Here is a 24302-nt window from a genome sequence, read left to right on the forward strand (position 1 = left end):
ATAATTGATACATACTAACTAAACTAAATCTGTGTACAACTTGTAAACAAATCAAATATAAACAATAACAAAACAATAATCACATAATAATGACATCTATGTATCCAAGGCTTATGAAATTTAAAAATGTTAAATTAGCAAACTTATTGACTAGTACATAAATGTTCTTCTTCTTACTTTTAATTTCTGACTACAGCCGGAGTTTCAATGTTTGTTTCCTATATCATTGAGTATAGTAGGTTTATACTCAATGCCTATATTAATCTTATCCTTATGGAGAAATATAAAACTTTAAAGGGCCCCAGGGCCTCACTCTCTAATTAACTTAAAAAAAGTTTCTTGCACAACTTCACGTTACACTCTTTCCAATGACACCAAAAACATGTCAATCGGTTCAGTAGTTTCGGAGGAGTAATTGTCACAAAAACCCTGCTTGCGTATTAAATAAGTATAGATAGATATTAATAGGCTATCCTTATTTGCAGTATTCAAAGTCAATGGTACACCTGGTTCACTTAATGGAATGTCTATTTACAGGTTATGAAGTGAATGATACATCCGTTTCACATAAAAAAATTGTTTACTTGCAGTATCCAAACTTAATAGTACATTTGGTTCACGAAAATGAATTGTCTACTTGCAGTATCCAAAGTCAATGGTCCAGGCTTACTTCTGGTTCACTTAAATGGAATGTCTATTTGCAGTATTCAAAGTCAATGATACGTCGGATTCGCGTAAAGGAAGTGTGTACTACTTGCAGTATCCAAAGCAATAGTTCATTTGATTCACATACATAATGGAGTACCTATTAGCAGTAACCAAATGACCACTAACATTAACATTACACCTAGTCATCACTCTACAGAGATATAATCTGTTTGTCTGGACAGTATTTGCACCCAAACTACTCTACGTGGCAGCCCAGACGTTGGTGTGTTTTATTCTAGTCAGTATTACAAACCTTTGTATGTTTTATACCAAAATAACCAAAGTATCATTCCATGTGTAAGACTGAGTAAAATGTATATTTTTCAGGATGTTTAATTTTTTACCTGGAGTATATATCTTTTATGATGAAGAAGTTAGGTTTAAACAATACATACATTTTGAGTAACGATAATTTAATTGAAAATCAATAACAGTAATAGAGAGGCAGTAACAATTTCATTATTTTGTTTGAATGTACAAAACTTATCTAATTATCTTTTTGATCACAAACTCTACAAATCGTCTACTCGGCTTTATTTAAAGAATTTGGTTTCTTCTAAATATTCAATTACCCATTTCCTATATGTAAAGGGTCTTTTACTCCCCTATATTATAAAGTTGGGTTGCCCTAACAGTTGGTTACAATCTAAATATATAAAAGGCAAAGCCCTCACTGACTGACTGACTGACTGACTCACTCACTCACTCACTCATCACTAATTCTCCCACTTCCCATTTACCTAGGAGGCTGAAATTTGGTACACTGATTCTTTGGGCATTAAATATGAAAACTAAGTGGTTTTTATTCTGATCGGGCTTTCGGGCTCTGCCCCAGGGGCTTTGGAGTTTCCCATGTTAACATTATGATTTTTCATATTTAAAAGGAATTAATGAATCTTAACAGCTGTTTCAATTAAACAAATTGGTTCTGTTCTATGGTGTTCAATAGCATTAAAGTTACAAGGATTACCAACAGGGTGCAGCACTATTATTATTTTTAAAATTTATGACAACATCTAATTTGCAACCAAAAGGTGAATGAGCGTAGCGAACTTCAAACTGGAGGCGAGTTAGCGTAGCAAACGAGCTAACCTGAAGACAAGTGAGCGCAGCGAACGAGCTCCAACCTAAAGGTGAGTGAGCGTAGCGAACGAACTTCAACCAGGACGTGATTGAGCCATGCGAACGAGCTCACTTATCAAGTTAAACGGGGCAAAGCCCGCGGGTACAGCTAGTATTGTATAAATGAGTTGTAGTATTGTTTTTCATATTTAAAAAAAATCAATAATTTACAAAAGCAATCCAATTTGGGCCTCAGACCCAAAATTGTAGACACAACCCGACCAGAAGTAAACAATTCTAGCCCATAGACCCCTAACTAGATGTGAAGCATACTTTCCCTACCTTTACAGGGTTATTTAAAACCACAATTAAAAACTAAAGCAAAATTTTTTAAACCCGATATTTTTGTATTGAAACTTGTTATTGTTTGTAAAAACAACACACTGTAGTTGGTACATTTTATAAGCTGTCACCATATTCTTTTCCGCCGCCACTTAAAAATATCTGTGTGTGTGAAGAGAACAGTAAAACATAGCATTGCATTCTCACATGTCTCTTCTCTATTTCACCTTTATAAATTAGAAAACGCCTCACAACTCTTTCAGGCAAACTTCTACGCTGGACCTCTACCCTCTGACTGCTGTTGGTTCATGAGATTCCAATAATGACCTCTCTTCTTTATCAATTCCTGATGGTTGCCAATCTGAAATATGAATATCTTATTAATCTATGTAATAAGTATATTGTTACCAATTGAGAGGGGGACCCCACCCAGGTTCGAAGGAGTTAAAATGAGTGTAGAGCTTTGTGTAGCTTTGTTACTGACTAAGACCAGCTGTTTCAGCAGCTCTAGGCTAGTATTTTATGTGCCCTGTATTGTACATATAATGCTGTATTGTCACTTTAAGAAAGTCTATCCAGAATGTACTAGGATAGTTCAGCATGATATCCTTGTTTGTTTTGTGTACCTAATATATTTGTTGTTTTATATTGTTATGCAATTATATATTGTGATGTTTAGACATAATGCAAGCTTTGGCAATGTAGCCCTTGCAACAAAACTAGTCGGCAACATTTTGTTAGTTAAAATCTGGACTATAGACTGAGCTGCGGAAGCTTACCTTGACATAAAAAGAAGACCTTAAACATTACCAGGGGCTGTTATAGTTGCGTACAACGTTTACCATTGATGGAGGCAAGAACATAAAAAAGCAAAAAGGTATTTAACATCTTCATTCTTGTTGCTCTTGCGTTCTAAAAAAAATGTCTTTAAATGTTTATGATTTGAGGGTCTGATTACATCCATAAAAGTAGGTGTTTAAATACATCTTGTGAACGTCAACTTTTACGCTCAACAATGAAAACACATGTTACAAACCTCCACGATGACTCCACCACTCAGCACTACTATGATGTCTGCGTGCTCTATCGTGCTGAGTCTGTGAGCAATTACCAGCACAGTTCGGTTGCGACTGACCACTTCTAGAGCTTGCTGAACCACCTTCTCTGACTCTGTGTCCAGGGCACTGTCAACAAGCAGACCATCTTGTAGGTTAATTGCAATAAAAGTTAAAACCATTCTAAAGGAATAGGTTCACTAACTCCACAACCTACTCTCTGAAGACGTCCAATGTTGACAAAATAAAAGTGTTATGCTCTGTGACCTTGAATACCTATTAGCCCCTGGACTCTACTTATCTCAGGTATGCTAGCAAAACTATATCCTTTTAAAACAACTTCAGAACTTCACAATCACTAATCAGCATCTTAATTAAAATATAACCTAGAGTTGTCGTTGTATCTGGTGTACTCCACGCATTTAAGCACTTTGTCCTGAGGTCTAATAACATCACTCTTCCAATTCAAACTTCAAACCTTCATTGGTTGAAAATGCTGTTAGTGAAATTATTCTAATTTTTATGAAAAGGTTAAGTTGTTTGTATTTCTTGTGTCAGATTAAACCAGATAAGTTAACCCTATCTTTCTCGATTAACATTAATTTTCAATCAACTCACATATACAATAAAGAAAAAGACCGGAGAAAAGAAGAGTATGGCTAGAGTAGAATCTCCAGGGGAGTAGCAAAATAAGTAGGCCACCTAAAGGAGGACAGTGTCTACGGGTCCCTGACAGAAGACGATTTAACCAGAGAATGGCGAAGATCAAGTTATGTATAAATCAATTGTAGCATTTCAGGTAGTATTGCAACTAGTGAGCAATTGCCTCACTCGAGAGAAATCCTTAATCACGAGCCGTATGCGAGTGAGGAATGGTTTCTCGAGTGAGGCGATTTCACTTTGCACTCGAGTTGCACATTATATTTTTCCTACAGTTAAACCATAAAACAAATCAATTGTTAAAGAAACGTGACATATTTTTACACAGAAGTGTACTTTTAATATGACATTTAATGAGAAAGTAGCATTACAGTACAACAGCTGACCAGCTGATTTACAGCCAGTGCTGTCAACGTATTTTACGCGCATACGACCTTGTCTGCATGTTACGCGCTCACTATTTCGTGCCTTCACGTTGCAAATCAAATCAAATCAAATCAAAACATCTTTATTTTCCTTACATGTACATGGGTACAAAAATAGTGTCAAGTATAAAGTACTAAACTAGCTTAAAGATATAAATACATTTTAAGTATGAATAGGTATTTATTCAATGAGTTCCTCCATTGTATAAGGCGCCTTTTCTATTAAATGTTTTTTTAATTTAGATTTAAATAATTTATAATTTGACTCCTCCTTTATAGAGGCAGGCAATTTCCTTAGAATTAGTGATCCAGCAAAAGTTGGTTTTTTTTTGGAGAATTCCAGCTTATAGGTTGAAGTTACAATATTCTTTTTATGTCTTGTATTGTAACTATGTGGCACAACTGGCTCATATTTTAGGCTGTCTCTTTTAGCTATACATGCTATTTCAAAAGTATACGCTGCAAAAACTGTTAAAATATTTAGATTTTTAAAGTGAGATTTAACTGATTCATCTTTTTTAAGGTGTAACATAGTTCTAATGGCTTTTTCTTGCATGATTAGAATTTTATTTAAATTTTTAATCGTAGTTGCCCCATATAGTCCAATGCCATAGTTTATGTGAGAATGAATATGGGCGAAATATATTTTTTTAAGTGCATCTAAATTGCACAAATAAGACATTCTTTTCAATGCGTACACTCCAGAATTAAGCTTTTTTAACAATTTTTCAACGTGTTTATTCCAACTTAGATGTTCATCTACATAGAGACCTAAAAGTTTGGCTTCAGAAAGTTGTTCTATTGATTCTGAATCAATGATCAAATTGGGTTCAAGTTTCTGTTTACTTTGTTTAGTCGAAAAGGACATAAAGTTTGTTTTTGTTGTATTAAGATTCAAATTATTATTTTTTAGAAATTGTTGTATACTATACAATTCTACAAAGGCCGAAATTTCCAACTCCTCTTTACTTTTCCCCGCCACTGTTAAATTTGAATCATCTGCATATAAACAAATCTTACTCTTTTGAGGATTAACAATACTTTTAGGCAATTCTTTTATATAACATAAAAACAAAATTGGTCCCAAAATTGAACCCTGTGGCACCCCCCACTTAATTCTACGTTTATGAGAGTTAAATGTAGTTAAATAATTGTTTTTGTTTGATTTTATTTCAACAAATTGCATCCGACCATCCAAATAAGATTGAAACCATTTTAAGGGGACTCCCATTATTCCAAGACTTTCCAGTTTCTCTAGCAAAATTGAATGACAAACACTATCAAATGCTTTAGAGAGATCCATGTATATCCCTAGAACATTTTCACCGTTTTCAATTGATTCTACGATGGACTCAATGAAGTCAGTAGCTGCTGTTATTACTGATCTACCATTTCTGAAACCATGTTGAGAATTATCAAATAACTTATTTGATTCAAGATAATCTACCAATCTAATGTACATTGCTTTCTCGTATACCTTTGATACAGCAGGGAGCAATGAAACAGGTCTATAGTTAGATATTTCAGTAACTTCGTTTTTTTTATGTAAAGGAATTACCTTTGCAATTTTTAGTTGATGCGGAAATAAGCCAGACACAAAAGAGGAATTCACCAAATGTACAAGTGGCTTTACTAAAAGGTTCCCTACATATTTTAATAATTTAGTTGGTATATCATCATAACCACTAGACATTTTATTCTTAAGTGAACCAACAATTCTTTCCATTTCCTTCTCATCTACAGGAGTGCACTTAAATATCCTACTTTCAAAAAGCCCTTTTGTTTTATTTACATCGCTAACTTGATTAGTTGTTCCTCTATTTTTATCTAAAGGTTGCCTAACACTAAAGCTATCTACAACATCTATAAAGTAATTATTAAACATGTTTGCAACATAAGTAGGATTTTCAATTAGTACATCATTCAGTCGAAGACTAATATTCTCTGAGTAAGTGTTTTTTTTGTTTGAAACTTCATTATTAATTATTCTCCATGTGGTTTTGTTAATGTTACTTGAATTATGAATTTGGAAATCAAAAAACTTCTTTTTACTCTCAGTAATTTTTTTATTTAATATTTTTTTTCTTTTATTTAGTTTAGAGAAAGTACATTTATTTTGTACTTTTCTAGCTATTCTACTCATTTTTATAATTTCCTGTTTTTCTTGTTTAATTTCTGGATTTATCCAGGATTTCTTTGTGTTGTAAATTTTGACAAGTTTATTTTCAAAACATAAATTGAAATAGTAAATTAACGTTTTGTAAAAAATATTGTACTTTTCTGTTACCGGTGCTAAATAAACATCATTCCAGTTTTCCTTTTCCAGCATTTGATAAAATTGGAGCTTATTTTCTTCTGAGAATTGTCGGGATTTTTTAAAAATGTAATTGTTTTTTATACATTTATCTAAAATATTTATTTCTAAGATTTGTCCATCGTGATCTGAAAGCTCAGTTATGACTCCTGTGGTCTTTAATTCATGGATTGGAATGTTTGTTAGAATGTTATCAATAGCCGTTACTGAGTTAGCTGTGACCCTTGTTGGAAAATTTACTAAAAATTTCAAACCGTGAGATTTTAACAAATTATCAAAATCCTTGCTTTGTTTGCTGTTTACTAAAACATTTATATTAAAATCTCCTACTATTACCACCTTTTTGTTTTTTGATAACACATAGTCACATAGAATACCTAATCGACTTAAAAATTCATTAACACTACTTGCAGGTGATCTATATATACCAACCAAAAGAATTTCATCCCCTACAAAAAAATATTTTGAACAACAGAACTCAAACACTTTTTCTTCCCTTAACACTTCAATATTAGCATAGTTCACCTGCTTCCACTTTAAACCAAGCTTAGATAATATCAAAACACCTCCACTTTTAAATTTTTCCCGAGTGTAATCTGAATTTATCATAAAACCGTTTAAATTAAATCTGCTCAGCTCATCAGATTTCATGTTATGCTCTGTTAAATCTGGAGTGAGACAAAGTAATTAGAGTGAGACAATGTTAACACTGTCTCACTGATGAGCGAATTGGCCACTTTCCTTTCTCAAATCAATGAGAGAACATGTAAATTGTTAGGTAACTGTAGTAAAATAATACTTTTTAATGCAACCCAATTTTAGCTTAAGACCTCAGGGTCAATGTTTTAACCCGGTCCAAAGTAAAAAAAACTCTGGCTTGCAGACCCCTGATATTAATTAATTACAAATATAGCACCAAACAAAAATCGAAGGTATGCTACAGCCTTACACCTCCCCTTGCAATTATAGGTGATCAAGTCTTTCCCTTGCAACTGACCTGGTAGCCTCGTCTAGTATGAGGATAGATGGATCTTTCAGTAGAGCGCGGGCGATAGCTATTCTCTGCTTCTGACCCCCAGACACGGTAACTCCCCTCTCCCCAAGAATGGTACTGTAGCCATCAGGGAACTGTAGAATAAAACTGTCAGCATTGGCCAGCCTAGCAGCCTCGTACACCTGATGGGACAAAGAATAATTAACATAGTAATACCAAACAAGTGACAGGTAATACAAACAATGTAACATAGGATCGAACCAGCTACCTTTTGATTACAAGGCAAGTACAGTACTATAATCACTCAACTATCAATCTGACATCAAAACGATTTACACATACCACGATTTTTACACAATATATTCTTTTAGTAAACAGCGTTATACAGCGCTACAGCGTTATTGTGGCTAGAGAATTAAGATTGTTTAAAGGGATTGGGATGTGGCTACTACGGGATATCTTACCTCTCGTCTCTGATACTAATTTTCTATTGACAGAATGCTGACGTCTTGTGAGTTGTATTTAAAGTGTTATTAGACGTATCTTTTATTTACTTTCCGTATTTATTTTATTTTAAAATTCAAGAAGTGTTACAAGCTTTCACAATGCTGTACATTACTTGATTAAAATCTAGTCAGAATTCTGTTGGTGGAATAGAGATGGAGGTTGGATGGCGTTTTTGTCATTTAAGGAGGAAGGCAATAATATGGATTTTTATATGCTACCACTTATTCCTTTGGCCTTTTTGGCACCCCTTAGCTTAGACAATAGACAATTAATCTTTATTTACACATTCATTAAGAATAGTAGTAGCGTCAGTTTACAATTTTTTCTAAATATGTCAATAAATATGCTTATTGACTAAGACGATTGGTGCCACATATCAAATATAAAAGTAGCAAGAAACACCTATAGGCCTTCCCTAACCTTTCTATTCCAGAAACCAGTAGTATAGTGATTTAATTAAAATTTACAATCTACCTCACTGTCAGAGGCAGACGGTCGACCGTATCGGATGTTTTCTAAAATGGACGTAGCAAACAACACAGGCTCCTGGTTGATCAGTCCAATAGTCTGACCTCTCAGCCAGCTCGGGTCTAGCTCTCTCAGGTCCACACCAGCCAGTCTAATGTGACCTTCATCTACATCATAGAACCTTTAACAGTGAAAGTGTTTATTTTTTTTATTTTTTTTTATTTATTTATTTTTATTTATTTATTACTTGGTACAGCACATATACAATGAATGTATATAATACAAAACTGCATAAGCCTTAAAAAAGGCTTGTCCGCAGCGTTTCTTATAATACTATTGTCTTTTCCATCTTTATCTTGATCCTGAGTCAGTGTGAACTATTACTGTACAGAAACTTAAGAAAAATAAATTAAATTCAAAAATAAGAACAAGTGTAAATGCAAGGAATATTCTTAAAATTATTTAACATGAGTATATACTTTCAGATAACAAACATTCAACAAACAAATAAATATCTAACAAGGAATAATAACAGCTGAAACAAACTTTATAACATACAATAAAACAGGAACAGGAACTATATTTTTAACAGTTGATAAGAGATATATGTATATATATAAAATTCTGTAAAGAATAACAGCAACTGAAAAACAACAAAAGACACAACTTGTATTATACTATGATTTAACAACAACAATAAATAAGAGTTCTCTAAAAACGTTAACTACTCGGTCATATACCATTTTTTTAGTTTTACCTTCAATAATTTATATGTTTTTATTTCTTTCATACATTGTGGCAAACTATTAAACAATGTAGGAACCAAATAGTTTCTTGTACGCTTTGTGTATTTATTATTAATAGTAGGAACAATGAAAAATTCTTTCCTAGAGTTGTATCTATGCACGACTTTGAACCTGTTTGAAAAATAATAATCTATTATTAACAAATAAGTGAACAGCTTTTCCACTGGTAAAACCCCTGTTAACTGATAACACAAAATTGGAGTTTCACTGACAACAGCAGAATCAAGCTTAGTGATAATCTTTAATATTCTTGTTTAAACAGTCTGTAGTTTCTGTAATTCTGATATTGATGCATTTCCCCATGATCTTAATCCATACCTAAGAAGTGACTCACACATAGATGCATAAATTAGTTTCATTGTTTTAAACGGTAGGTAGTCTCGTAAGTAATAAAGTTTTGAGGCAAACACTCTAAGTTTATCTTTTATATATGCAATATGAGAGTCCCATTTTAAATTATGATCAACAAATACCCCTAGATATTTAAAACTTTTAACACTTTCCAATGTTATGTTATGTTATTTCTGCAAGAGCTTTGGGCAGAAAGTAAAATAACCTAGTAGCTGCAGAGTTCAGATGCAGTTTTTTTTTTTAATATTATGAAAACTTTTTTTAGGTATTTATTTATGTTGTTGGCTAGCTCCAGTTCCAGTTTTATGGTGTTCCATTTTATGGTTATGCTGTCTAAATTTTAAATGGTCATTGCATTATTTCTACACAAAATGTAATACGCGAGTTTATATGAACACGGTACAGCTTCAATTAAAAAACCCAACAAGTTAAGTGTCTTCCAGTTTCGCTTAGATCAGTGTAAATTTTACTTCTGAATTTATCGTAGAAACTCATACGCTAATCTGCGAAGTACTACATCTAGTTAAAAGTATAAGCTTTTGATACAACTATCTAGAAATAATTTATGTTAATTTTACAGCATTAACCATATACACACCTTTCTAGGAGAGCCGCTATTGTGGACTTCCCATTACCAGAAGTTCCAACAATTGCTACCGTTTTTCCTGCTGGTAGTTTTAGATTGAAATTTTTCAGGATCACCTGGATAAAATACATCAGTTAATATATGAATGAATTAATCTAATTATTCAATTAATTCATAAGTCCAACTTAAAGTTTCAATCAAATTTGTAGCTTTGTAAGTTTAAAAGATTTTTGTAGAAATTTAAAAATATAATGAATCTAACGGTGTCTAATTTGGTTATAATTTCTTTATGAATGGTAGCTACCTCATAAAGGCTACTTAACACGTTTGCTACTTACAATTGAGCGAAAATATGTTTTTGCATCCATACAAAAACGGGGACATTTGATTAACTATGGATTTTAGTGGCAAATCAATAATTTTTAATTTTAACTACTAGCAAATTTCTTTTGGAATGCAAATTGTGTAGTTTTGTTTCAGAGCAAAACAAAGAATTTCCAATCAAAATTGATAAAACTATGTTTTTTGTTCATTTTACACTGCAGTTAAAACACCTTGTTTTACCTGCATGCATCACATCACAGGTCTTAAGTAGCTTTTTTCTCCCTGGGGTGTAAAAGAATCTGATGGAGTCAAGGATATCAGCCAGTAGCATTCACTGATTTTTCTGAGGAAAATTGTCCAGATTGACAAAAACTGTCATTGCACACTTCCGCCAAACCTTTATTTAATTTATATGAAAATGATGATTTTTGCTTTATATTTATTGGTGTGTTGGCGGAATATGTAACTTATTGCTTCTAAATAAATAGTTTTGAGATCTAATTAAAGTTGTGTAAACAATGTACCAAACTGTTGTTTTGTGATTAGTTAGTTTAAATTATGGCACAGTGATGAACCTTATAGCTCATTACCTGGGCCAAGTGTATTTTTAACCCTCAGTAATTTTCCAACGTCAGTTTGGGTCACTTTAAGCTCTAATAAAGAAATACACTATTTTTGCTTCTTTGCATTCTCCTGTTCTTTCTGTTGTAAAGCAAAAATATTCCAAACATTTGATGTCACCTAACAATCAGCTTAGCTCAAGTAAAATTTTAACTGACTCAAAAAAAAAGTATTCTGGAAGCGAGGATGAAATAGATAGAAAATAAGCGGTTAAATGTGTTTACCTACGACCGGTTTTTAAAGTAGCCGTTTCAGTACAGTTCTTAGAATTGAAAAGTATCTCATAACAGCATTGTTTACTTTCATAACAGCATAGTTTTACTCATAACAACACGGGCAACGGACCAATGAGGTTCAAGGATTGAGAGAGGAGAAGCAAAATTGTAATGATCCGAAATTCAACTAATCAGCTGTTCAGGTCAATTTAATTGTTGATTGGTGCAATTAGTATTTGATACAATGTTTCGTTGCATCACTGTCAGTGGCAATTATAGGTTATAAACAAAAACATAACCTCTCTTAGAAGTTATGAGTAGTGATTTTTAGTAATTAAAACACCGTCGTAGAAGTTTTTAAGGCACTCGCCAAGGCTCGTACCTTAAATTTTCTACTCGTGTCGTTAACACTATGTTTACACAATCGTTGCGTAAACTACTATTCCTTAACACCTAAGATACGACAAAATTTACAAACTTTGTGCAGTTTATTCACCTGCTGAGGTCTAGTAGGGTAGGAGAATGTCACATTGTCAAATTCTACATCAGCCACCAAAGAGTGGAACGGGATCTTCTTGCCACCTGACAGTGGGATTTTCTCCTCAGTGTTGATGTACTGGAAAAATACAAACTTTTGTATCTTAGGATTACATAAATACAACTTGTGGTTTTATGAAAATTTTTTTTTCGGCAGTTTACAAACATACACAACAACACAACTTGCTGTCAGAGGTGAATACATAAAAACGCCACAATTAATAGCATGAATGGGTTATGGCTTCCGAATCACCAATAAAAATTGAAAATGGTGGTTTATGCAGGTATCTTGCAACACCACTTTTGCAATTACTTCATTATGGGTTGGTTATTGTTTTCTCATTTTGTAGTAACTAGTAAGACTAGGAATATAATCAAACACGTTGTCTTCTAACACTTACACTGTAAACATTACGAGATGAGAAATAAAAATAAAAGATGAAACAGGAGAAATAGATCTTGACCAGTCACACTCTGGTCGTCATGAGGAAAAACCTGAAAGCAAGATGAGATTACACACTTTGATGTCAAAAATTCCTCAAACATAATACAAGGGCTATTCAGAAAGTATATTATGTTTCCGTCTGTACCCGCAAAGACCAGAGCTACTGTGACCATCTTGGTTCCAGGACGCCTTGCCACTCAGTTAGCATCAAGTTCAATGAGTGGTTTGTGTTTTAAACCATCTAGTTAGTGGCTGATTGAAATATTTACCTTAATAAATAGAGTGATGTCTGTGCACTTTTTTATTTTGATTTGTTCATGCATGTAAATAACTGAAAACGATTTTAATTTTATTGACAACTTTGTGAAATGTACAATGAGGGGAAGTTGAGCTTGAAGATTTTGAAACTTTAAAACGATAGCTAAAATTACAGCAAATCGAAAACGAGAATTTCTGGAATCATTCAATTGGGTTTCCTCACATATAGTCCGGACCTTGTGCTGAGTGACTACCACTTCTTTCCATCAATCATGAAGTAGCTGGCAATGCAGCGTTTTGCCAACAAACAGCTGCTGCAAAAAGTGAAAAGCTGGTAGTAGACACAAGTGGCAGAATTTTGCGAGGAAGGAATTATTAATCTCATGTATGGCTGTAACAAGTGTTTTAATTTTCATGGTGACCTGGCGTAAAACAATATAAAGTGTTGTTGTATTTAAGCGTGGCTTTTAACAGTATAGGCTATATTACAAAATTGTCCTATTGTTTATTTTCATTTCCAAAACAAAATCAAGTTTCTGGATGGCTATCATATCAGTAGGTCTCATATACAGTGGAGAGTCTACAAGGTAACCTCACCTCAAACACTCTAGAGCCGGCCTGCATGCCTCGCACATAGTTGCCAAACAGCAGCGACAGCTGAGCCAGTGACCGTTGTATTGTCTGTGTCGCCACCAAGAACGACATCAGTGCGCCAGGCTGCAACTCTTCCGTAGCCATCAGGTAACCTCCCATACACAGTGATGCCAACACAACACCGTTCAGGAACAGATTGGTGCCTGCCTGTCAGATACAGTCATCTTGAAATAGTAGTTTTTGTCTATAGTAGTTGTTATACGAATTGGCATTTTCATAGCCTACTTATGATTAGTTTACAAAACAGCTAATTTCTCAAAATTACAATATGCCCACTACTTTTTCACACTCTGAAAGACAACTGAAGAAGCAACACTTAGACTAAGTTTATTTTAATTGAATAATAACTAGGTGTGTGCAAAGCATTAAAAAAATAAATAGGCCTAGCATCTGTTGTAACTGTAATAATTTGATTAAACTTTACTATATTCTCACAAATATTGCTTGTCTAGAACCCTACCTGAAATGCTGCAATACCCATACCCAGCCGCTGGTAAAGATGTTGCGCTTTTTCTACTTCATCTTGAAACCTATGAAAGAAAACCAAAACCACAATTAAATATTTAAACATATGAGGTGAGGAGAGGAGATTTAGGCTTGTTCGGAAAGGTGGTGTGATGGTGGCGTGATATGACGTCACGGGAAATAGCCATGAGCTACTTTATTAGAAATATCGCCTGATTTTGCATATTGCCAACCTAAACAGAAATTGTGGTTACATGATGGTATGAGTGTCAAACTATGGTAACATTATGGTACAAATTATCAGAATATGGTACAGTCTAGTAATAGAACAAAATCCTCAGTTCAAATACCACCGTTTAACAATTGCTTTTAACTTTATGATAATACTACTACCCCTAAACCTAGCCTGAAGTAATGTGTGAAACAGTCCCAGGCTATTCAATTCAATTCAAAACTTCTTTATTCTGTCACATGTAAATTGTTTACAAAGAATAGAGTCAGATCTAACCTAAATTATACATATTATTAATATCTAAAAATACATCCCACAGTTCTTAGGATAATATATACAACATACGTTACACACATCACTCCAAGAAATCGTGGAAAAAAATAAAATAAATTAACTACAACTGAGTCTTAAAAATTAATAAAAGCAATACTTAAAATAAGGATTATATACATACAGTAATTACTATATCCTAGAATAACCACGTGCAGCAAAGATTTTTCTAATTTTTCTAATATGCTAGAGCCTAGGGTCCTACCATATGAAGGTCGCCAAAAAAAAATACAAAGATGGACGTTTCCTTGATTCTAAATCATCCGATTCTGTAAGTTTGAATATTACAGTAAAATTGAGAGCAAACAGGAAGTAGGTTTTAAACAGAGATAATATTTAAAAGTCTGGGTTTAAGAACTTATAATGGTACTAGACTGTATGACATGATTTCTACCTGTCACACTCGAGTTGTTCGTTTGCGAAGGCTCGCACAGTGCGGATGTTACTGATAGTTTCCTCACTGATCACAGTCACAACGGAGGACTGATGTTGGGCTTGGCGAGACAGAACTCGCAGCAGTGAGCCCAGCATTGTACCTACATCACCATGTCATCACTCAGTTGTTAAACTCTTTTTCGGCTGAAAAACTGATTTTAGATTGTATTAACTCTTCCCGTACAAGCCGGTGTCTTGGCCTAAAACAGGCAAAATTTGTAAAATGAGAAATATTCATTTTTATTTCTTTTAATTTTATCGATTCCTACTCTTAATACAACATAAGTTTTAACATAACAAATTACTTTGACTACCTGTCCATGAATATCAAGATAATGGCGGATATATCTGCATCTTGTTTTTATTAAAAGGTATCTAAATCAAAAATTTAAAAGTGGTTATGCTATTTCAATTGTACATTTTATTTTGGAAAAAGAACATGAAATTAAAAAAAAACTTATATCAAATAACCTAACATTGAAAGATGTTCACATACAAAATTTACGTGTTGAACACTGGAAGGGGGGCATGCCACTTACAAGGTCACGGTGCTTCTAAAGAGCTCGAGTAAGTAACACCATAGTGGTGAACCTAGGGATTACTGTAAAAACTCCAGTCTATGTAAAGAATCGGCAGAAATATCTGCTTCTTGTCCACTACGTCTATGAGCTTTATGCGAATGTATCCGATGCTGTTATAATATGCAGCCAGCCCAGTAAACAAATACACACGGCTATATTATTCTTAACATACTAAAAATATCACAATTTTGCTGGTTTTTGCTAATGTTTATCATTAATTACCTCCAACAATGACGGTGGAGACTATCACCAACATTCCCATAGTCATGGGCGGAGACAGGCTGTACATGGACACTACACACCCTCCAATCTGCACAAACAAAACATACAAGGGTAAAGCAAAATATATAGGTAGGCATAAGTGTATCCATCCAAAGAAAGTATCACTAACGCTTTTTAAGTGAAAGCGGTCCACACCCCGTTAAATGTTTGTAATTATGCTGGAGATTGAGCCTCCTGCACCAAAGTCCGAGATGCTAACCACTACGCTAGCAACACACCCTTGTCCTGAATAAACACCCTTAATATTTTCATAGGCTATTGTACCAATTTATATTCAATTCAATTCCTTAAAACAGCTACACAAAATTTGGTGCGTATTTTAAGCGGAATGTGAATGCAGGATTAGTGTAGAGTGGAGTGAGATGATCTGTGTAGCTTTATTAGTGACTAAGACCAGCTGCTTCTTAGCCAGGATTGTAGATTAGATTAGATTTTTAGGTTGCTGTCACATAAAGGAAAAATAACAATAAACAGGCAAATATGGGTAAGGAACAACAACAATTTTAAGGTTAAGATAAGTAAACAATGTATATTAAATGAATGAGATGCCAACTTTAAGTGCCTTTGGGGAATACGAACCGGTCCACTGGTGCAAGACCGGTGGAAATAATGTGTAGTTCTGGGAGCCCGGTGAGTTTACCTAGCAGACAGATATTTCCTCTTTCTTCCTCCACTGGTGCAAGATTCGTGCACAGGAGAAATCGTGCGGTGCACAATACACCAGCGGCATCTGATTGGTCAGTTTCTTGGACACCAGTATGCAGCTACACCAAGATGGCAGGTCCATCGAATAAATGTTCGACTGTTTATCAGTTTGATAGGTTATACTACATAATAAGTGAGTAATTTATTCTGTGAGGGTAAGTTGTCCAATTTAAAAAAGAAAAGAGTAGGTTGACGTTTAAATTATAATCCGATGATGTGTACCGTAAACCGGTGTCTAACTGCTCTTGTATCTCAAGACTCTTGGAGAGTTAGTCACTGTATCATCTGCACCGATGCACCAATACATGATGCCAGAACACGCCCTTTGATACTTAGTTCTTTAACTAGTTCTTAAGCCAAGAACACACCACAGTGTGTATTCGGTAAGTTGGTGCACGGACCTATCAGCTACCCGGGTAGGTCATTATCTCCCCACAGTTGGGTGTTTGGGTCCATTGAAATTGAAATATTTCATTGTCACTGACCACTTTGTCAATCAAAAAGAAAAAGATTACAAAGAAGTCAGTGACCATGTAATTTTTCAAGGGCCCGTGTGTGGGGCATATAAATGTGTTTCCAATTGAGAAGACTCGTCCACTGTGGGCCTACACGTTTTACAATATTTTCTTGCAGATCTGAAGAGAAAATAAAGGACAGGTTTAAATTGTTTAAAATTAAAATTACCTGCGCAATACTGCGAAGACCTTGGGCAAAAACCATCTTGAAGGCACTTTTGAACTCCTGAACATCTGATGTTATGCTGGAATATAACAAAATGTGAAGTGGTTTTTTTCTGAATGCACTTTGTCTATATAAAAGTAGAAACTTAACGGGAGCCATGTAAAACAACAACCTGTAGTTAATATTGGGAATGAAAGTGCTAAGTGTAGTGATTAATAATTTCAGATCACTACTAGTAAGTTATTCATAAACTAGCCAGTAATCGGTTCAATAATATAGAAAAACAAACAAGAATTGTTTCCTAAGCATTTGTATACAAAAAATTAGCCATTAAATTACTGATTTAACATTTTACCAACACCATTCCATAGTTTCATGTGGTTTAATAACTCTACAAAATGTTACTGTTTAAACCCCTAAGGCCTTGGGTACGATACGAGCGGCAACCTGAGCGGCATGTAAGCGACGGTGGTGGCTACGATACAAGCGGCACTTTTATAACGCTCATCAAATTTCCCCAGTTTTATGAGTCAGTTTAGTCGAAAATGGTAAACTATGCTTACCTGCAAGACGTATTGCAACTATTGTTGCTATCTGACAATTGTTTGCCTTTAAAGAAAAACTTAAGTTTTTAGAAAAACCTTAACCCTAACTTGGTCCCATGCTTTTCTGGTGAAGTGTTTTAAAACTTTCGTATGATCATTCCACAAACATTCCCTAGACTGCACCTCACGTATCAACCCGTATCGCACGTTTGCTGCGGTTTCCCTGTCATTTTAGGCCGAACTGAAGCATGACTCACCTGAGCGGCGAGCGGCGTTTTCGCGAAAATTGGTTTTGACTTGAAACCATAAGCAGTGCTGAGCGGTGCCGCTCGCCGCATCGTGGCCACCCTCAAGGAATTTACACGCAACTAAATGAGATCCGATGTCAGACCCGCTCACCGCTCGTATCGTACCCAGGGCCTAATGGAAACTAAACATTTTGCTAATACCAGTCAATTAATTGTTTCTGTAAAGAAATAAATCTAAGGAAAATTTTTATCTTTTACACAATATGAAATAAAATCATAAATAAATAACAAATACTTTATTGTCTTGACAATATACATTGTATCCACAGTTAAATAATTAATTTTTAACTTAGGTTTAGTATTAATTTAATCTCTTTATAATTTCATTTTCATATTTTTATGGATTTTTCATTGAAGTCTTCATTAGAATAGATCGGATCTTTTCTTCTATTGTAATAAAGATGTTTTTCATAAAACTTTGTACTGTGGAAAGTAGAAGAAAATATTTGTAATTTTCTCAAATTATAATTCTTCACACATAATTCTTCCTTTTTCCAGAATTTCTCAAAATTGTTCTAAAAACTGTAATGTTTTGTAAATTTATATTGAGTAAAAGGTCATCGACTGGTAATTTTTTAATACTTTCTAACATGATTTGCATAGGAAACCATTAGAGTGTCTATTTCACGTGTAGAGATGTTTTGTAGCTTTGATAAGTCAATAAAAAAGCATATGTAAGCCAAGCGTAATTGAATTGCTAAAGGTAATTTGGGTAGACAGCATGAAAATGACAGCATTCATTTCAATTTATCAAACAGAGCTCAATAAGAGTTGCAATCATCTATTATAAATTCTGGACCATTTGCAGGTAAGCTCTGTAGCAAAAGATGTAAAACATTGATTATACCATTGTATTACCAGTCTACTAGGTCGCCAGTTCGTTGTTTGTCAAAAAACTGGAGATCTTGGCGCAGAATAGAGGAGTAGAGCAGAACCTTCATCCTTGTAGCAAGTCTCTCCCCTACCCCGGACAGCAGATAGATGTAGAGGAACGTGGCTGAAGCCTGGAACATCACATCTAAATAAGACTCTATTAATCTAAGTAAGAGAAAATAGGAAACCAACCTTCTTTTATACACTGACTTAATAATGTAAATATAATTAACTCTTAAGATTAAGGAAAATATTCAATTTAAAAGGATACCTGGCTGGTTTTATTTTAATCAATTGATACTGCAAAATGTGCGTTAATACTATATAGTGCCCTATCATAAGTTGATGAATTAGAGTGTAGGCTACTGTGCTGTTCTTGGAACTTGAGTGGCCGACCTACAACTGACTCAAAAGGACACTCATTGAAGCACTGGTAATATAACCTTTTACTGTCCAATAAGACTGCTAGAAAGTAATGTAGAACTCAACATAACAGATAACAGTCACAAATAAATTATATACGTATACTGTTTTTTATACTTTAACTTTGAAAAGTTACGCAGCACAAATCTACATACTTTAAATTTGAATTATTTATAATTTTCCATGAATATGGTTTCAGTTTAACTAAACTCTACCTTTGTGGCTTCAGCAAATTTGAATGCTATGATTTCGAACCTCACCTGTGCAATATAAAGACCGAGTATTTTGAACACCGGGCTTCGCATCTCTGAACTGAAGCTAGCCTGTGACCCGACCGATGACATGAACCTCGTCATCACATTAACTATGTCTCCAAGAAGTCTGGGCAGTTGTATGTTCAAAACGGCAGCAGCTAATATGGCCTGTAAGAAGTACAAGTCATATGAAATTTTACCAATTCTCAACAAAAAAAAAGGCTAAATACAAGGGCTATTTAGAAAGTCAGCAACGTTTATGTGACCTTCTGTATAACTTATTTCTGGACCTCGTGTGAAAGCTTTGGACCTTTAAAATAGCTTTAGCTTTGGATGATGATCCTTTAAAATTACACCTCAATTGTATTAATTAAATCGATAAGAAGGACGGGTAAAAAGGATGTAGTAGGGTAAATCAGTGTATTAAGTATACATAATCTATTCTAATCGAACACAATTCTACTAGGATATGACCATATTAAGTTTCACATAAAAAATAAATAGCTTTACATCAGATTTTTCAAAAGCATTTTGAATCATGTTTTTTTTATACAGTATTGAAATTGCTTATAAAATGAATATTCTGGATTTACACTCAATAGGCATATAAAAAGATGCATATGAACTCGCATAAAAACTATATTGGTAGCTACTTTAGAGACGTTTAAGTATAGGCTACAAATACAATGCTTGTGGATAGGTAACTTAATGAATAAATGAATGAATTATGTTTATTAAAAAAAAATACAATGAAACAATGTGATAGGATCTGGTATTTGTGAAGGATGAAAATCGTTACAACAAAATATTATACTATATTGATATAAATGATGTCCAAATTATAGGAGAAAGCCAAATAATCACTGCTCTGCTAAACTGCTTCAAATTTAATGGCAGTGAAAATAAAAACTTTAACTTACAGTTAGTATAGGTAGGACTACTTACGATAATAGCTCCAATAAGGCACAAAACATCTGGTTTGATGAGTTCAAAGAACTTGGTCCAATCAAACTGTGGATTGTCATCTTTACTCTCAGCTGGTTTACAGTAAACATTAGGACGAACACAAAACTTGACCAAACCCAAGCCACTGACACCCGCTACCACAGTCAAAGTTGTAAAAGGTTGTTTCAGTCTTAATATAACATTTATTCTTGAGCACTTCTCACCAATTTTATACTTCTTTGGGTTCGAAAGGTAACTATGTTTCACATTTTGAACGATGTTTTCAAATTTTAACTTTTGGAAGCTGTAAAAACACAAAGGTGGGTCTAAGGTTTAAAATTATAATTTACATGAGATTTCCATTCTAAACCTTACACAACTTACTTTAATTTATCACTTATGTGAATCAATATGCCAATATTTTAAGAGCTGTTTAGTTACACAACACTTGCTAATTCGATAGAGTCTCCATAGCAATTATCAATTAGCCTAACTTAACTGATATGGGGACACCACCTTGAGGCATATTTTTACCCAAATATGAGTGAAGGATGAGTGTAGAATGGTGTGAGATGATAAGCTTTGTTGCTGAATAGGCTAACACCAGCTGTTTCATCAGTCAAGATCGTTTAATTAAAGGTGAGCACTTTTTGGTATCTAATTTTGACCGAGACTGACGTCACAGTCACGCAAAAGTATCGACCGAAAATACCGGATCGAGAATACATTCGTTCGGTTTTTGTAGAATTCGGATCATGTATGACAGCCCGCGGCCGGCAGCCAAAGGAGAGGATCTGCCTCCACATTGCTGAATCCCATCCTATAGGCTATAAGACACAGTTAAGCTCATTATTTAATACCAGGAAGAAGCTCTATAATTTGCTGAATACTATCCTATGAGACATGGTTAGGTTAAGATCATTTAGGCTATTTAATAACTTACAAGAAAGAAACTTTTAATGTAAAGTGAGCTTATGGACCTAACAATTAAAGGGCCTATGTTTGTAAGTCAAGCAGGGCTAATAGGCTATAATTCCAATGTTGCGAGCAAAATATTTGTGTTACAGAACTCTAGCCCAAAAAAATTTAAATTTAATTATAAAGTAATATTTTTTATGAAGTTTGCAATCAAAGAGGCTTACGTAACTAAGGTGCATGTAACATTGATTGAAATTAGTTGTAAGGTTAAGGTCTAAACTGCAACACAGGATTACAAATGTTAATAAATGACAGATTTCAGGTAAATCAGCACTGTTTTGTCATCTCAGTTGGTCCTAAAGGCACATGAAGATGAATTAGGCATTATTAATTCAAGGATCAACAATTAACTTAAAAAGCCTGATTACATGTGCCCTCCCAAAACCTTTCAGGCACTACCTTTAAATGGTAACTTTTTAATACACAGAGGATACAGGTAACCACAGAGGTAACCGGACGTGGATTAGGCGTCCGGCAGTTACTGTCATAACCTAACCTAAAACACCAAACTTGCTGATAGTGGAAAAATCAAATGAAGGTTAAATTCTGTTCATACAATAAAACTATAAATGCAAAAAATTCTAACAAAATATTTAAACTTACAGTTTAGAAGAAATGGCATTCGAAGCAAAATCTTTGACAAAAAGTTAAGGTTACTGATGGGATTCGAACCAGGTACCTCTTACATATCAGCCGACCACTCTATCCACTGTACCACAAACACTGATGGCTGTGCATCGTATCGTTGTGGTAATGGCATTCCGGGCCCCAACAACCCTGTGACGTCACTGATGGACGCCTAATCCATGTCCGGTTACTGGACGCGTATCCTCTATTTTTTTAATAATGTTAAGTAACAATGCTTTTGGACTTGTTGCTAACAAACAAAAAAATAACAAAGTAGGTAAGATAGGCCTACTTTGTTGTTATTAAGCAATCAGGACTCTGGCTTGGATCACTTATGAGTAGGCATACTCGAAGTGAGCACTAAACTTATCATGATTTGGCCTATCATATGTAATGACTTGTTATTTCAAATTTGTCATCATTAAGAAGAGAGAAGCATGTACAGTGAACTAAACACAATCCAAAATATTTGTTTAAGGCTCCTGTAACACCTAGGTGGCATCACCATCTCAACTACTTAATTGATAACTTAGCTTTATAGATTAATCTTACCCAGAGAAACGTTGGCTTGCTGGTTTTGAGAAAGATCGAGTAAATACTAGTGACCACAACATTGATAACTAGATAAGCCTATAGTACCTAACCTAAAAATAAGTTTTCAATTGTAAAATGAGTAAAGATTGCAAATTTTACATTCATGTGGGTGTAAAATTAACTCACTCAGTTTCTAAAGGACAACATTATTGAAAATACTATAACACTGTAATTTAATTAATTGTAGTCCCTATCATTACAACAATGTTTGCAATGACACCAAGAACAATAAAATTTGCAGCCGACACAGAGCGACGGTCCGGCACGACCTTCTCACCGCAGTATTTCACCTTCCTTTTTTTGAACTTTTGGAACAGTTACACGGAACTGTTTGGAATAGATTTGTTAAAACCGTTACATTACAGACAAAGAGTTCCATTCCATTTCCTTTTTAGGCGTTCATTTTGTTTTTCGTGGATCTCTGTCTTTAACCTCCATTTTGTCAAGTGATTGGAAACTTTATCTCAAATCGATGGTGTTATTTCAAGTTAAAGAGTTACTGGATCAGTATGTCTGATATTAATACAAAAAAGTTTGAATGTTCATTTTGTGACAAACACTTTTGCTAGTAAATTTAATTTAACGCGCCATACACGTAATGTGCATGATAGTTGTTGTAGTGAACAATCTGACTGTTCAAACAACCCGAAAAGGCTTATTTGCCCAAAGGCCCAGAGCAGAGGGTGATTGCTCTCATCAATTTTCGTGGTTTGAAAACTTGATCCAGCATCTGGAAGAAGCCCATGCCATTGAAATAATAGTTGGGGAGCTGAATTTTGAAACAGAAGAAGGTAAGTTAAATTTATTATAATTATGAACTTCACAATACTGTATCCAAAATATAACTATAAATATAATAGTAAAACTTTTGATTTTAATTTGGATGTGCTTTTTCATTGTGACTCCTGCTCCATCAACAATACCTTATACCTTATAACCTTTCTCATTGTTAGCAAATTTAACAAAACTGTGCAATTTCTTTGAATAGTTTTCCTTAATATGCTATTATATCATTGTCTTTTAAGAATAAGCCGGTTTTCGTGATGTAATGTAAGAATAATTAAATAAACGAAACCAGTTAACTAACTTACAGGTTATGTCCATGTCTATAAAAGACTTGTTATTATTATGAGGAGGAGGAAAAAAGGTATATCATATTAATTAAATTTTTATGCAGGAAAAATAATAAAGTTGAAAAGGAACGGAGCTATTTGTAATATAACGGTTTCGCCTAACCTATTCTATACTTTTTGTCACAGTTGTATTGAACATTATCCCAAACAGTTCCGTGTAACTGTTCCAAAGGTTCTAAAAAAAGGGAGGTGAAATACTGCGGTGAGAAGGTCGTCGGTCCGGCGATGGCATAGACCAGCTGTTTGTTAAGCTCCAGCTGGACTCATTGAGATGGATGAATAGATTATAACTGGAGTGGAGCACGGCTCCCTTTAAAACTACAGGCCGCGGCTGGAAGAATTAATTGGCAACGTCGCAAGTGGTGTTGTTTAGTGACAGACGTCCCATAAGATAACATGGCAGACAGGTGACATCAGCTCATTAATTCGAACTTTATTTATTTAAATTTAAATTTATGAACATAAATTTATTATAAAATATTGAAAATAAAACATACAGAATTGAAAACCGAAACAATATGAATTAAAAAAATTATATCTGTACATTTTAAGCGGAGTCAATATTGTCATAATCCAGTA

The 24302-nt window shown here is 34.2% G+C and overlaps 1 protein-coding gene across 1 annotated transcript; it reads right to left on the reverse strand.

Moving 5' to 3' along the window:
• Positions 1-1110: 1110 nt before the first annotated feature.
• On the reverse strand, positions 1111-22839 carry LOC128997010 (mitochondrial potassium channel ATP-binding subunit-like). Its single transcript, XM_054422588.1, has 15 exons — positions 22549-22839; positions 20392-20695; positions 19453-19614; positions 18755-18900; positions 17047-17122; positions 15598-15685; positions 14754-14895; positions 13793-13862; positions 13276-13479; positions 11935-12054; positions 10291-10394; positions 8542-8716; positions 7564-7742; positions 3149-3296; positions 1111-2473 (listed from the first exon to the last, which is right to left on the reverse strand). The coding sequence occupies exons 1-15, from the start codon at positions 22608-22610 to the stop codon at positions 2384-2386; spliced, it is 2070 nt and encodes a 689-aa protein (XP_054278563.1). The 5' UTR covers positions 22611-22839; the 3' UTR covers positions 1111-2383.
• Positions 22840-24302: the final 1463 nt, after the last annotated feature.

This window comes from Macrosteles quadrilineatus, unplaced genomic scaffold (assembly GCF_028750875.1).
Source record: "Macrosteles quadrilineatus isolate MER2022 unplaced genomic scaffold, UCM_ALF_1.0 Scaffold_6__1_contigs__length_79288215, whole genome shotgun sequence".
Classification (NCBI taxonomy): domain Eukaryota; kingdom Metazoa; phylum Arthropoda; class Insecta; order Hemiptera; family Cicadellidae; genus Macrosteles; species Macrosteles quadrilineatus.

Coding starts and splice junctions, on each gene's coding strand:
- LOC128997010 (XM_054422588.1), bottom strand. CDS start 22,610: ATGTTGTGGTCACTAGTATTTACTCGATCTTTCTCAAAACCAGCAAGC. Junction 15,686..17,046: donor GTCTTCGCAGTATTGCGCAG/GTAATTTTAATT, acceptor TTGTTTGTGCAG/ATTGGAGGGTGTGTAGTGTC. Junction 13,480..13,792: donor TGGGTATTGCAGCATTTCAG/GTAGGGTTCTAG, acceptor TGTATCTGACAG/GCAGGCACCAATCTGTTCCT.